Here is a 14,198-nt window from a genome sequence, read left to right as displayed (position 1 = left end):
CACTTTAGCGAAAAGGTGGAAGGTTGAATAGACTACCAAATGAGTCGTTCGGGTGAGTACGTCACTGCGCATGTGCGTTGCTAGTCTGTGGTCGACCACTGGTGGACTAAATGTGCGCACTCGAACTTGCTTGAAGATGTATCAGGCTTTAACATACCATTAGGGTGCCGTCCTTATCCACACAAGCAGCCGACCCCGGCGGGCATCTAACCCCAGGTATAGGGTTCAAAGGTCGACACAGGTTGATGTAGTACTGGGTGTTGGGACCCTCGCTGGTTAGAGACTGGGCGAGGTAGTAACCCCGATCACTGACCAGGGGTGAGAGGTCAATCACCCTTGACCCGTTGACCACATTGCATTGAATCTGAAATTAGTAAGAGTTCTTTCTAAAAAGGGATGTTTGAGTGTTTTTGGAATGTAGAAACAAAAGAAGATCAATTACTTTCATTGGCTAAAAATCACTATAACAAAAAAAAGAAGAACATTTCAGATGCAAGTTCTTTGAATGATGACTTGCAAAGCCAGTTAAAAAATGTTTTGAAATATTACAGCTGAAGTTTATGTCTGTTGCTTTATAGCAGTTAAAAAATCTTCATGTGTTGCTGTTTTCAATGCATTCTTTTCTTTGAGGTTTTGTGGCTTTTTAATTCATTTATTTTTTGTCTGATGGCGATTGGAAAACAACTATACAGTAATTTGTAGACTTACAAATTGTTCGCAGACGATTGACGTGTGCCAGGATATGTAGTACGTGCAATCTGCGGACTCGTCCACAAACACCGGTTCCCCTATGGCATCCCTCTCCAATGAACACACAAAGTTGATGACGGTACTCCGCGTGAAGGCGTTGTTGTGGCACGGTTCACCGCCCTCGTAGTTGAGGAACAGCGTGCCGTCGTAGTAGTGAAGCTCCGAGTTGAAGGCGCCGCTGTTGAAGTGACGGGGGGTCGCAGCCGAAACTTCAGTCTGGCAAGATCCTGTGGATGATATCGAGAAAAGAAAAAAAACAGTAAGCAACATTTTATCTGCTTTCATCCATCAGAATGGACAAACTGTCCTTGGGATTTATGAATGATAGATAAACTATGCCAACCAGCCACATTATATTTAGTTGGTGAATACAACTACATACATGTAGTTATTATTGTAATAACAGATAGTGCTGTGCATACCTGTTGTACCCTACAACTCTGCGCACTTGATGAATAGGTCCACATAGTTGGTCAAGCCACTCTCAAATATTAGGGAAAGTAGAGGAGTTAATAAAGAAGACAAAAAGCGGGTAGTAATGACACACAGTCTTTGGAAAAACTAGTTGTTAGGACTTGTCACTGTTGTTCTGTTTATTCCTTTTTCTAGAGAAAGTCTTCTTTTTTTTAAGACTAGACAACAGGGCCATTTAGCTTGTCACTTATCTGCTCCATCTGGTTTGTCGTTAGTCTTAATTTTGTATTAAATAGGGATGTTTTTAACTGCTGGATCACTAGGAGAGAATTCTAACCGATCCTTGGGTATTTTAACTGGCATTTTGCAAGCGGACCACTTTCAACAGGCGCCTGCTGATCCAAACTTACCAACGTTACTGCCACACACGGAGTCATCCAGTGGTGCACAGACTGAGAAGTTGTACTGGTGTCCCTTGTCGCTGTGTACTAGATACCCATGGGAACTCTTCAACAAGTTAATGTCAAACTTGAACCCTGCATAAAACACGCATACAATAGGTTAGAAACACAGACACATCCAAGGACTGTTTTTTTTTTTGTTTTTTTTGAGAGAGAGAGAGAGAGAGAGATGCGTTCAATAAGATGACATGGTATTTGAAAAGGGGAAAAAAGTTAAAAGGAACATTACAGAATTGGTTTTTGCTAACAAAACAGTTGCTGGCAGTGTAAGCACTTGATGTTATCCACCATAGACATAAACTGACAAACCTGTAGAAGTTTGAGATCGATCAGCCATCTCGGTCACGAGAGAATAGTGAAAAACTGATTACAATTTTGCATTGCATCGATGCCAAAACAAAAATGAATAAAACGCCCACTGAGCGATAAATTCCAAACGCGAAGTATTATTATCTATTTCTCATCAAATATGACATTTCAGACAGAACTATTTCAAGGGATGTTTTCTACTATCATCATCATTAGACCGTGTAAGTTTTATGTAAATCTGTGATCTTCACGATTTTTGTTTCTTACCAATTCTGCAGTTTCCTTTACGTAAGTGGCAACAAAATTCTGTGTTTTTTCATGCTATATAAATTGTTATGCTGTTTGAATCAGACACCACACAAGTCTTCTTTTTGTAGGCATTCCAAGTGAACACTATTTTAAAGACAACTGATACCTTGGGTTTTGGGAATTATTTGATTGTTTTAATCGTATATAAATGTAATATGTGAAAATTTCAATTGAAAAGGTGGAAGCATTTTTGAGATATTGAAAAAGAAAATATAGCAGTTACGTCCTCGCAGAAAGAATAATTCGTAATTGGAATACACTGGGCGCGACTTTATAACGCCATGTCAAACCAGATGCTTGCTCATGATGAAACAGCGCATTTAAAGCCATTGGACACTTTCAGTTAACAGTATTGTTTAAGGTCCACACTTTGTGAATCACAACTTATATATAAAATAACAAACCTGTGAAAATTTAGGCTTAATCGGTCATCGGAGTCGGGAGAAAATATCGGGAGAACCCACCCTTGTTTCCACACGTTTTGCCGTGTCATGACATGTGTTTAAAATAAATCCGTAACTCTTGATATCGCGAATTGATATTGTTTTAACGTTTTCTCAAAAAGTAAAGCATTTCATGGAATAATATTTCAAGACAAGTCTTTCACCATTACCTTCTGTAAACCCTGTTTATTTGTAAATCTGTGAGTTATTTGTAAATCTGTGAGGTTTTTGGTTTTTTTTTTTCTGTTCCGAAAGTGTCCAATGGCTTGAAGCAAAATGTCAGCTTACACCCATTTAAGACAGGCGCTCCAGAGTCGCACCGAAGTTTGAAGTCTGAAACAGTCGAGAGCGAATGGAGGCGCTAGAAGTCAAAAGATTGACGTCGATCTTTTCACGAGCCGAGCCAATGTTAATGTTATGTTATGTACGCCTGCCTGAAACCCAAATTTATTTGGGTCGACCCAGAGTCGCTTCTATTCTATTTGGTTTGGTGCGACTCTGGCACCCCTGTCTGAAACGGGTGCAAGGCGTTGTAACGCTTGACCACTCATTGGGGAGGTTTGTGTAACGTGAGTCTCACCGGTTGCGGGATTGACTGCCGTGCAGTCATCCGTAACGTCCTCTTGTTCGTTGATGTCACAGGCGAGGTTGGTCAGCCAGATGAAGTAATACTCGCAGTTGTCACTCGTGTAGCTGTACTGGGGTGTGCTTCCCTGTAGGTAAATACAATGGATGATCTCAACATGGAACAAGAAAACCATGGTCATCAGGTCGTGGGTTCAAGTCCCGGTCATGACCCGAGTGTCCTTGAGCAAGATACTTGACTATAATTTCTACTCTTCACCCAGGGGTATAAATGGGTACCTGCTAGGGTAGAGGATGATGTTGTGTATCATACAAAAGCCTTTAGAGTGCCCTGTCAGTCCGGAGCTGTGTACTCCCCAGGGAGCTGAGAAAGATTTGGGGGTTCAACTAAGACAAATTTACTAGAGTGGTACTCGAACAAATAACCTACGGATTAACCTGCCGGTGCTCTACAAACTAATGTCAAGTGCATTTATGCATTATCATAAAATATGGTACATAAGAACTAGTTATTAATATCGCTAGTTTTTTTTCCAATATTTTGGGGACTGTACATACCACTCCTTCCTTGTCACATTCCAGGCTGATGATAGCGCTGCTTTGTTTCCCCCCATCGGAGCAAGGATCACCGGATTCATACCTCAGGACTAGATGACCATTCTCCATGGTCGGCCCCTGACTCACCTCTCCAAGACTCACATATCTACAAATATAAATTATAATCATGATTTTGTCTTGTTTTTATGAGAGAGATCACCTAAATTCAAGGTGAGGGCTTAACTTTACTGATTTGGGATATCGACCCAACTCAAGGGCACCTACTCCAGGGGCTGAAACAGGGTCACCCCCTTTACAGTCTGTAAGAATGTGTGCATGGGTGTCATCCACTAGTAGCCTGGCTGGTAAAGCAGAATGCACTACCTCTCAACTAACCATTCAGGAAAATAGTTGTATAACAAAAATAAAGATCACACGACCACACAGTCTTCAGAAAAGGAAAGATAACTCTCGGGAGCTATTGTGACCTGGGCCAATTCTATAAAACATGTAACATAAAAACTTGCTAAGCACAGAAAGAATTTGCTTTACACAGACTTTTTTTATTAACAATTTAATAAACTTTGCATTGTTTCAAGTGGAACCCACTCATTTTTTGCTCAGTAAAGTAATTTGCTTTATGATATTGGACCCCGCTTGTAATAGTCCCCATTAGCAAAACAATAATTTAACAATTAATGTGTCCATACGATCAATTAATCATTAAAATAATTGGTACGTGAAAAAGTTAACTCACTTGTCATCTTTAAATAGACAGGCAGCTGCATTAAGAGGGCACCCTTGACCTGAAAGAGTAAACAGAATAAATTACAACAAATTAGCTTCAACAATTTGAAAATCACACTGTAGGAAAAGGCCATATTATGCATGTGTTGTATTGGCGTACAAGGGGGTGAGTCGATGAGTCCTGCACTAGGAAGAAAGGACACGGTGGATGCTCAGCTTGGGTGCAGGATTCAGACTGACGGCCTCGTGGCCAGCTTGGTGGGAGCTGGCCACTCATGCCGTCATGCCTGACTGATTTATTATTACGTAACCAATCAATCACCAATCACCACACATGAACACCATCTTGGTAAAATCATAGAAACAGAACCCAGAAAACACTGAGCTCAACATCCCTCTGTGACGTCTAGGTGGGGGAGGCTTATCGCACCACCCGACACGCGTGTTTGGCAAAATTATCATATCAATATAAGCCACAAGGGAAACTGACTGGGTACATTCTGGGTGCTGAGTATGGTATAAAAATAAACCAAATTGGATGCCCTGGTGTAGTTGAAATGTAACTCTCTGCCAGGTTTTTTTCAGTGGTGTAACGTACTGCTTCATGGTTAACAAACATTTCTACTGCATGTACCTACCTAAACTTGATGAAATTGAATGGTTGACTAGCTCTTGCTGCTGGCTTTCACCAAGTTGATTGATATTGAATGATCTTATTTGACCAGTGAATGCTAAACTGGTAAATATGATTAACTTCCTTTTGACTGTTGAATCCTTGAATCCCGATTCAATGAGACAATCGTTTTCAAAAAAAATTTAATGTTAAAACTAATGGATTTTTTCTTAAAATGGCCAGGAAAAACCTATAATAACAAACCAGAAATATGTATTGTGCAGTGGACAGGCTATACAGTTTTGCTTCTTATTTTAAAGGCAGTGGACACTATTGGTAATTGTCAAAAACTAGCCTTCACAGTTGGTGTATCTCAACATATGCATAAAATAACAAGCCTGTGAAAATTTGAGCTCAATCGGTCATCGAACTTGCGAGATAATAATGAAAGAAAAAAACACCCTCGCCACACGAAGTTGTGTGCGTTTAGATGGTTGATTTCGAGACCTCAAGTTCTAAACCTGAGGTCTCGAAATCAAATTCGTGGAAAATTACCTAGTTTCTCGAAAACTACTCCACTTCAGAGGGTGCCGTTTCTCACAATGTTTTATACCATCAACCTCTCCCCATTACTTGTCACCAAGAAAGGTTTTATGCTAATAATTATTTTGAGTGATTACCAATAGTGTCCACTGCCTTTAAAGTTCTTCACCAAAATAACAACAAGTCACAAAAACAACCTTTCAGTTGTTATGTATTGACGTACCCTGTGAGCCTTTTTTATGCAGCAATGAGCGACAGACATTGATGTAGTAGACATCGTTGCCTACTGTTGCCATGGGATTAATGCGGTAGTTATCATCCACTCTTGCCAGTGGGGCGAGATCAAACTCATGCTCATTGTCACTGTAACTGCATTCTATAACCTAATATAAAGATTAAGAGTGGTTTAAGTTAGTTTTGATAGAATGCCTAGAGCGGACTTGAACCTGCGACCTCCAGATTAAAGGAACACGTTTCTATAACCTAATATAAAGATTAAGAGTGGTTTAAGTTAGTTTTGATAGAATGCCTAGAGCGGACTTGAACCTGCGACCTCCAGATTAAAGTAACATGTTTCTATAACCTAATATAAAGATTAAGAGTGGTTTAAGTTAGTTTTGATAGAATGCCTAGAGCGGACTTGAACCTGCGACCTCCAGATTAAAGGAACACGTTTCTATAACCTAATATACGGATTAAGAGTGGTTTAAGTTAGTTTTGATAGAATGCCTAGAGCGGAATTGAACCTGCGACATCCAGATAAAAGGAACCCGTTGCCTTGGATCGGTCGCGTTGGTCTTTGAAAAGCGTTTTTTACCGTTTGTTATAAAATGCATATGATTAGAAAGATATTTTAAAAGTAGAATACAATGATCCACACACATTTGCCTCAAAATTGCGTGGTTTTCCTTTTACTTTGCGAACTTAAACGGTCGGCCATTGATGGGAGTCAAAAATTTGACTCCCATAAATGGCCGACCATGTTTGTCGACGAGGTAAAAGGAAAAACCACGCAATTCCAAGTGATACTTGTGTGGATCATTATATTCTACTTTTAAACGTTTCTCAAATTGTGTATTCCAACTCCAGATTATTCTTCCTGCCCAAGATTTTGCAGTAACATCTCAAAAACGCTACCACCTTTTTAAATGAAATGTTCACAGGTTAGTTGTATTGTATATATATCTACATTCATATAGGATTACAACAATCAAAATAAAAACAAATATATACTTAAGTAGGATTTGAAACTTTGCATGGTGGAAATACGACATAGAAAGGTTTGTGGTAACACCATGTAATGACTATCTCTAAAGTGTTGGGGTGGTTCTGAAAAGAACCGTTGGTATATACTTTAGCGTAAAACTTCATCTGTGTTGTATTTAGATACAATTTGATTTAACTCTTGATCACAACAGAGAAAATAATTTTCGACCGACACATCGGTCTTCATTAGCCTTGCTCAAGGCAGTCGAATTATTCACTCCGAAAAAAGACCGCCCGTATTCACTGTGCGTAACATCGCACGACACGATGCCCCCGTACACTATTCGCATGCGTCGGCCGTAAGGCCGACAGCCATGTAGGGTCTGTGTTGAAGCCACTAACCTCATTACTATAATAAGCGAAGAGTTCCCAAGGTCAGCTCATGAACATAATGCCCGAGAAAGACGAGACATGTTTACATCACACACCACCACCACGGACGCTCAGCGAGCATGATAATTCATTTGCCTCACATCCTGTTTTGTCTGATAGGTCTGACGAAAGATATACAAGTTCATGGGCTGCATACTAGCATATCCGAGAGCCCCCCCCCCCATTTTTTTCCACTAGTGGAAATTTTTTCATGAAACACATTAAACCCGGAAGTTACAGACCCGACAAGGCTGTCGGCCTGATGGCCTCCACATGCGGTTAGTGGTACGAAAATTTCAGGTATGAATTATTTTTAGTGTTGTGATCAAGAGTTAAATCAAATTGTAAATATATACTTTGCCTTTTATAAAAAAAATAAGTTTAAAAATTTTAAAATAAAAATTGATGGTGTACCTTAAATGGAGGACAGGCAAGTGGAGTGGCCCATTCAAACACATACGTACAGTCAGAGTCTTCATTGATAAACGTAGGCTGTCCATTTCCTGTATACATCAATCGTTATTGGATAAACTTCATTAACTTGCTAAAACACATCATGGCTAACAAATACTTGAAAGGGACACGTTGCCTTGGATCGGACGAGTTGGTACATGACAAGTGTTTAAAACCGCTTGCCATGAAATGCACACATGGTTAGAAAGATGTTTTAAGTAGAGTACGTGTATAATGATCATAACACAAATGCGTGGTTTTCCTGTTATTTTTCTTCCACTATTTTCACGCAACTTCGACGACCAATTGAGTTCAAATTTTCGCAGGTTTTTCTATTTTGTGCAAATGTTGAGCTACACCTGGAAGAGAAGACTGGTCTTTGACAATTACCAAAGGTGTCCAGGGGTCGATTTCACAAAAAGTTATGACTGGTCGTAACTTAGGACTAGTCCTAGGAGATATTTAAAAACGTACGGCTAGTCCTAAGTTAGGACGAGTAACTCGATCTAACTCGAGATAAGGCCCGGTTCATACTTCTTGCGAATGCGAATGCGAAGCGAATTTGCTTGAATTTGACGTCACAACCCTCCTTTCGCAGCGATATTCGCAAGGGAGTCGAGCAGAGTTCAACTGCAGCAAATTGTTTGTTGCAAATTTGTGACGTCAACATTCGCCTCGCATTTGCATTCGCAGGAAGTATGAACCGGGCTTCAGACTAGTCTTAACTCTTTGTGAAATCCACCCCAGTAGCTTTAAATATAAGAATAAGTAAAAGCAATGGAAGACACTCACCCTTCACTCCCTCATCACAAAAGAAATTGATGGCAGTGGATCTCTCATACGTATTCTGGTGGCAGTTTTTATCACCGGTGGTGTAGTTCAGTTTCAGCGTGCCTTCGTTGTACTGAAGATTCTTGTTGAAGTTACCTGCCAAGTTATGCCAAAGAAAATCATCTCTTTAAAGGATTTGGTTTTTTTTCTTCAAAATGTCCATAGATTTACATTCAACTTACAGGGTTTGAAGATAATGATAGTGGTAAAGCTTCCCTTCAAATATTACTTACTGAGGTGCTGTAGTTTTTGAGAAATGAGTTAAACAATGTTATGAAAATATGTTTGTAAATGCTTAAAATAAATATTTTCATGACATTGTTTTACTCATTTCCCAAAACCTACAGCTCCTCAGCAACTACTATTTTCAGGGAAGCTTTCTACTATCATTATCTTCAAAGTTTAGTGTAAATCTGTGGACATTGTGTTTTTTGTCCTACAAAAAGTACATACACCCTTCAAAAACAATGTTTTTAATTTAAAATCTTGCTGGTCATCAAACCATGGTTCCTTATTAGTGACTAAATGTTTTGTTTTTAAGATGCATAAACCACAAAGATCTTAAACAAAAAGATTTTGGGTTGAACAAAGACAAATTTACTTGAGCAGGAACTGAACCAACGACTTCTGGTTTAGAACATGCTGGCACTCTACCACTCTATGTTGGCAGTCTCCCCTTTTTTAGTCAACATCTTTGTTCGGGGGTACCACTCAGCAGCCATATAACCATTAGCTGCCACGAATCCAGGGGAACACCTTCAGGAGATGCGACTTTTATATTTCAAATATGAAGTTAAAAACCACAAGGAAAACTGGGTAAATTCTTTCTTACATAGACTCTCTGAATAGAGAGAATAAAGCCAGACAACAAAACCTCCTCAAAGCAAAAAGGAACCAAGATAAAAGCTGTGGAATATATCGATTTCATTAAATAAAGAACACAAAACGAACCTGCGTTTTTTTCAAAAACCTGCTCAGTCGTTTTCTTCTGGCAAGCCCCGACTTCGGCCCCGGTACAATCTCCCTCTCCGTGGACAAGAGGGCCGCATACGTTGATGCGGTATTCATACGGCGGTACCGACACGACGTAGTCCGCCTGCTCGTTGTGAAGTGCGCTCAGGTCGTATTCAAACTCAAAGTTAGGAACTTGGACTTTACATTCCGCTCCTAGCACTCTCTGTTTGTAGAAAGATATTTTAAAACTTATTTGTAATGTTAAGCTTTTAAAGACACTGGACACTTTTGGTAAATGTCAAAGACTAGTCTTCACAGTTGGTGTATCTCAACATATGCATAAAATAACAAACCTGTGAAAATTTGAGCTCAATCAGTCGTTGAAGTTGTGAGATAATAATTAGAGAAAATAATCACCCTTGTCACACGAAGTTGTGTGCTTTCAGATGCTTGATTTCGAGACCTCAAATTCTAAACCTGAGGTCTCGAAATCAAATTCATGGAAAATTACGTCACTTCAGAGGGAGCTGTTTCTCACAATGTTTTATACTATCAACCTAAATCAAGAAAGGTTTTATGATAATAATTATTTTGAGTAATTACCAATAGTGTCAACTGCCTTTAAGAAACACAACTTTAAAATCCCTGAAATAACTTTTGAAGATATTATACAAGAGCCAAGTTCTTGCAGGGACTAATGATTAACAAGTGGTTAAGCAGGATTTGAAACTTTGCTTGGTGGAAATACGATATGGAAAGGTTTGCGGGCAACACCATGTAATGACTCTCTAAATGAGTTGGGTCTCCAGAAGATGATCAGAGCATACTGAATCGCAACGTCGAGTTGAAACCAACGGTTCTTTCCTCAGTCATTACATGGTGTTTCCGCAAATCTTTCCATAACTAGTGGTTGTGACATATGTAGGCCATGCGCACAGAAGTTGAAGTGGGAACGCCTCTAGTCATGGCATGTCAAAGCGACCAGCGGCTCATGTACATTACCAGTTTCTGATTGCTAGTGCACTCTGCACTGTGCTATGAAAATGGCTATTGATAACCAGTGATGCTACCATGCTAACTAGGCTGGTTCCAAATAGTCGACCAGCGTAGTCCAACTATCGACGACTGGACAGAATTCGGGCTAACGTAGCTGTAACTATAGTCAATGATAGTTCTTTTGCAAAAGCGCAAAACAAAATTTCAGTCTGAAAGCTTACTTGTACTGAAGTTCATACTAGAACCATTTTTGTCTGTGAAATTGTTTCCCCTTTGAAATGAAGTCATGTTAGAGATGATGTGAACAGCAAGTAAAAAACTAAATCTAGGGAAAAAAAAAAAAAAGTGTTTCATGTTTCGGACTGTGGGGGCGTTATAAAACATACATGGACGGACATTAAAATTGGCTTGATATTTGGCATGGTGTAATGTACCCCCCACCTCCCCCTCTTGTGTTTCCATTGTTTTGGGAATCTTAGGGTTACCTTGGCGGTTATAAAAGGGAAGGTACACGTTTGGTAATTGTCAAAGACCAGTCTTCTCACTTGGTGTATCCAATCATGTGCATAAAATAACAAGCCTGTGAAAATTTGGGCTCAATCGGTCATCGAAGTTGCGAGAAAATGATGAGAGAAAAAACACCCTTGTTACACGAGTTTGTGTGCTTTCAGATAGGAATAAAAGACTTCTAGTTATTTTAGTTAGAAATTACCTCTTTCTCAAAAACTACATTACTTCAGAGGGAGTCGTTTCCCAGAATGTTTTATACTATCAACAGCTCTCCAATGCTCGTTACCAAGTCAGTTTTTTAAGTTAATATTTGTTTTGAGTAATAACCAAACGTGTACCTTCCCTTTAAGGGGGGAATACTTCTTTGTTCTTTTTGAAGGGGGGGGGCGTTTCCTCTCTACCACATGTCTGGCAAAGTGTACACTTTCTGTCGCTTGTGTGTGTTAATCCCCTCGTATTTCCAAAGCCTTTGGCTTTGGCTTTGCAACAGGAATGTAGGCCCTCCTCGAATCACTCACAAGGGTGCATAGACGTGCACTAATGACCTCATTGCCAGTCCATGTGTGCATTCAATAAGCACTGGTCAAACAGAGGGTTACACGATATTTAATGGTCCTTACCTTTAGCGGACAAGCTGCTGGGGTCTGCCATGAGAAGATGTACTCGCACCGCTCTGTCTCCAGCTGGAATACAGGGGAGCCCTGAAATAGTTGGGGGAAATTTAAAAAAAAAAAATTAAACAATACTAGCTTGCCTTGTTTTGAAGAATAAAGTCAAATCAATCCCAATAGAACTCCACACTAATGCTTGAAATAGAAATTAAGTACCCAGGGCTCAATTTCATAGAGCTGCTTAAGCATGGAAATTTGCTAAGCACAACAAAATTTTGCTTACCAGAGTAAGGTTACCAGCAAAAAATACCATTATACAGGTACAAAATGTAGCTGGTATCCTGTTTAGTTGTGCTTAACAGACAACTGTTATAAAGATAGTTTGTGTCTAAGCAGCTCTATGAAATTGGGCCCCCAAAAAAGCAATTAACCAAATCTAATTTAAAATCTAATTCTATCTAATACTCACGGGTGTATCTGAGCACTCAAAGTTGATGCGTGTGCTACGATGGTACTTCCCATGGCATATATCTCCATTTACGTAGTGTATACTGAGTGAACCATCTTGGGCCGCTTCAGGTACGGCTTGTACATACCCCATATTGAAGGCTTTGTCATCACTGGTGGTCTGACAAGCTCCGATCGGTCCACCTGATTAGAGATTAGAGAAAAGAGATCAGTTTAGAAAATTACTAAGATGTTATTCACAGGGGTGTGAGTCATTGCTCACACGTTTGGTTATTACTCAAAATATATATTAGTATGAAAACTTACTTGGTAACGAGGAATGGAGAGCTGTTGATAGTATAAAACATTGCGAGAAAGGACTCCTTCTAAAGAATTGTAGGTTTTTTTTAAGCGGTAATTTCTCACAAAAATATTTGAATCTGAGAAAGGCTTCAGGTCTGGTTGCATTTTTGAGATATCGCCAAAATGCAGAGCGAATATGTCTATACCTGGGCAGAAGTGCGTTTCCGAGGTCACAGAGTTCACCGGGCGGCACACATTAATGTAGTATTTCACGCCCGATTGCATGTCCACCGCTTCCCAGTTCCCATCATCCTTTGCCAAGGGTGAAAGGTCATACTGGTTTCCCGTGTCGTCAGACACGAGGCAGTCCACGGACTCTGGGAGGCAGGCTAACGGCGTCTCGAAATTGAAGATGTAGTTGTTGTTTTCTCTCCGATGGAAGACGGGTTTCTGGGCACTGAAGGAGACGTTGTGTCGACAGAGGAATGTAATCTCAGTCATCATCATATAACCTGGATAATTAAACAGACAAAAAACAAAACTAGTTCGGGTTTTTTTGTACGAAAGTTCGCCTCAAACAAGGCTAAAGGCTGAGTCACACTGCAGCGACAACGAAAACGATAACGATCACGACGCAAACAAAAAGCATTTCATTTGTTGAATTGCTCCACGCAGAATACGCCCACGCTTATTAAACCAATCGAGGGCGGCATTGTTAACATTTTCGTTTTCTTCTTGTTATCAAGGCCTCTATGACCGGGGCTTAAAAGCCACTCTTGGTATGGGGCTACAAGGAGGAAAAACTATTATATGTGAAAATTAACTCTTTTTTCCGACACACGGCCTTAAGGCCAATTCAAGGTGTGGTTACAATCGACTATAGGCCGTTGCCACCTACTCACGGGGCTGGAACAGGGCTACCCCCTTTACAGTCCATACGGATGTAGGCTTTGGTATCATCCATCAGAAGCCTGGCTGGTAGAGCAGAATGCACTAGCCCCCCCCCCCAAACTGGTAAGATGACTGTTATACCAAAATATCAAAATAAACAATTGTTTGTAATAATCATATGCAACAGGCTCGATACGAATATAAAAATAAGTTTCTTTTAGTATACACTCAACAAATGATGTTTAAGATTTGATTGTACAAGACTTAAGTGTAAGAGCCTTTTAAGCATGAAAAATGTGAGAGTAAAACCAGTTTTTTAAAGTGGAAAAATAAAACACGACTTGTCTTACCGCCTTCCAGATGTTGTCCCTCGTATGTCAGCTTCAACAGACCATTATCAGAGAATTCCAATTTCTGATTGGCCGGGAAACCGATGAAATCCACCGAGGTGTCTGATTTGATGATGCAGGCGCTGGGCACCCCCTTGTCTTCATTCGTCCCACACTCACTCGTCCCGCCCGTCACATTGCCGCAGATGTTTAGCTGCAAAATAAATAACGTCACGAAACCTTTCGATCGATAAGAGTTTTATTTCCCCACAGTACTCGGGATTCCCCAACCACCGCTTGATGAATTTTCACCCATTTTCCCACATTTTTAAATTGCACTTGCAATTTCTTTTCAAAGGTTTTCATCGAAATGTAAAATGTGTTGTTTACTGCACCAGAATATTTTTTTTAATCCAAAGCCATTAATTTTGAGCACTTCTTTGATTTGAGTCTATTTATATGATCTACGATGTAACTGATCCATCTCGCAAAGGTTTCTACCCTGTGATTTGGTTTGAATTTTG

At 39.9% G+C, this 14,198-nt stretch overlaps 1 protein-coding gene across 1 annotated transcript in view; it reads right to left on the bottom strand.

Annotated features, from left to right (window-relative positions):
* LOC117296387 (cation-independent mannose-6-phosphate receptor-like) overlaps positions 1 to 14,198 on the bottom strand; it is a 56,253-nt gene that overhangs the window by 17,597 nt on the left and 24,458 nt on the right. Inside the window, exons 17-30 of the mRNA XM_033779280.1 lie at positions 13,696 to 13,888; positions 12,661 to 12,966; positions 12,174 to 12,355; positions 11,714 to 11,794; positions 9,585 to 9,810; positions 8,595 to 8,729; positions 7,764 to 7,852; positions 5,935 to 6,094; positions 4,566 to 4,614; positions 3,830 to 3,974; positions 3,267 to 3,399; positions 1,575 to 1,700; positions 709 to 977; positions 158 to 364 (exon numbers count right to left, since the gene is read on the bottom strand). Coding sequence (XP_033635171.1) covers positions 158 to 364; positions 709 to 977; positions 1,575 to 1,700; positions 3,267 to 3,399; positions 3,830 to 3,974; positions 4,566 to 4,614; positions 5,935 to 6,094; positions 7,764 to 7,852; positions 8,595 to 8,729; positions 9,585 to 9,810; positions 11,714 to 11,794; positions 12,174 to 12,355; positions 12,661 to 12,966; positions 13,696 to 13,888 — 2,301 coding nt within the window. The remainder of the gene's footprint in view (positions 1 to 157; positions 365 to 708; positions 978 to 1,574; positions 1,701 to 3,266; positions 3,400 to 3,829; positions 3,975 to 4,565; positions 4,615 to 5,934; positions 6,095 to 7,763; positions 7,853 to 8,594; positions 8,730 to 9,584; positions 9,811 to 11,713; positions 11,795 to 12,173; positions 12,356 to 12,660; positions 12,967 to 13,695; positions 13,889 to 14,198) is intronic.

The sequence above is a fragment of the Asterias rubens genome, chromosome 11 (assembly GCF_902459465.1).
Source record: "Asterias rubens chromosome 11, eAstRub1.3, whole genome shotgun sequence".
NCBI lineage: Eukaryota > Metazoa > Echinodermata > Asteroidea > Forcipulatida > Asteriidae > Asterias > Asterias rubens.
This window is presented reverse-complemented; position numbering and strand designations above follow the sequence as displayed.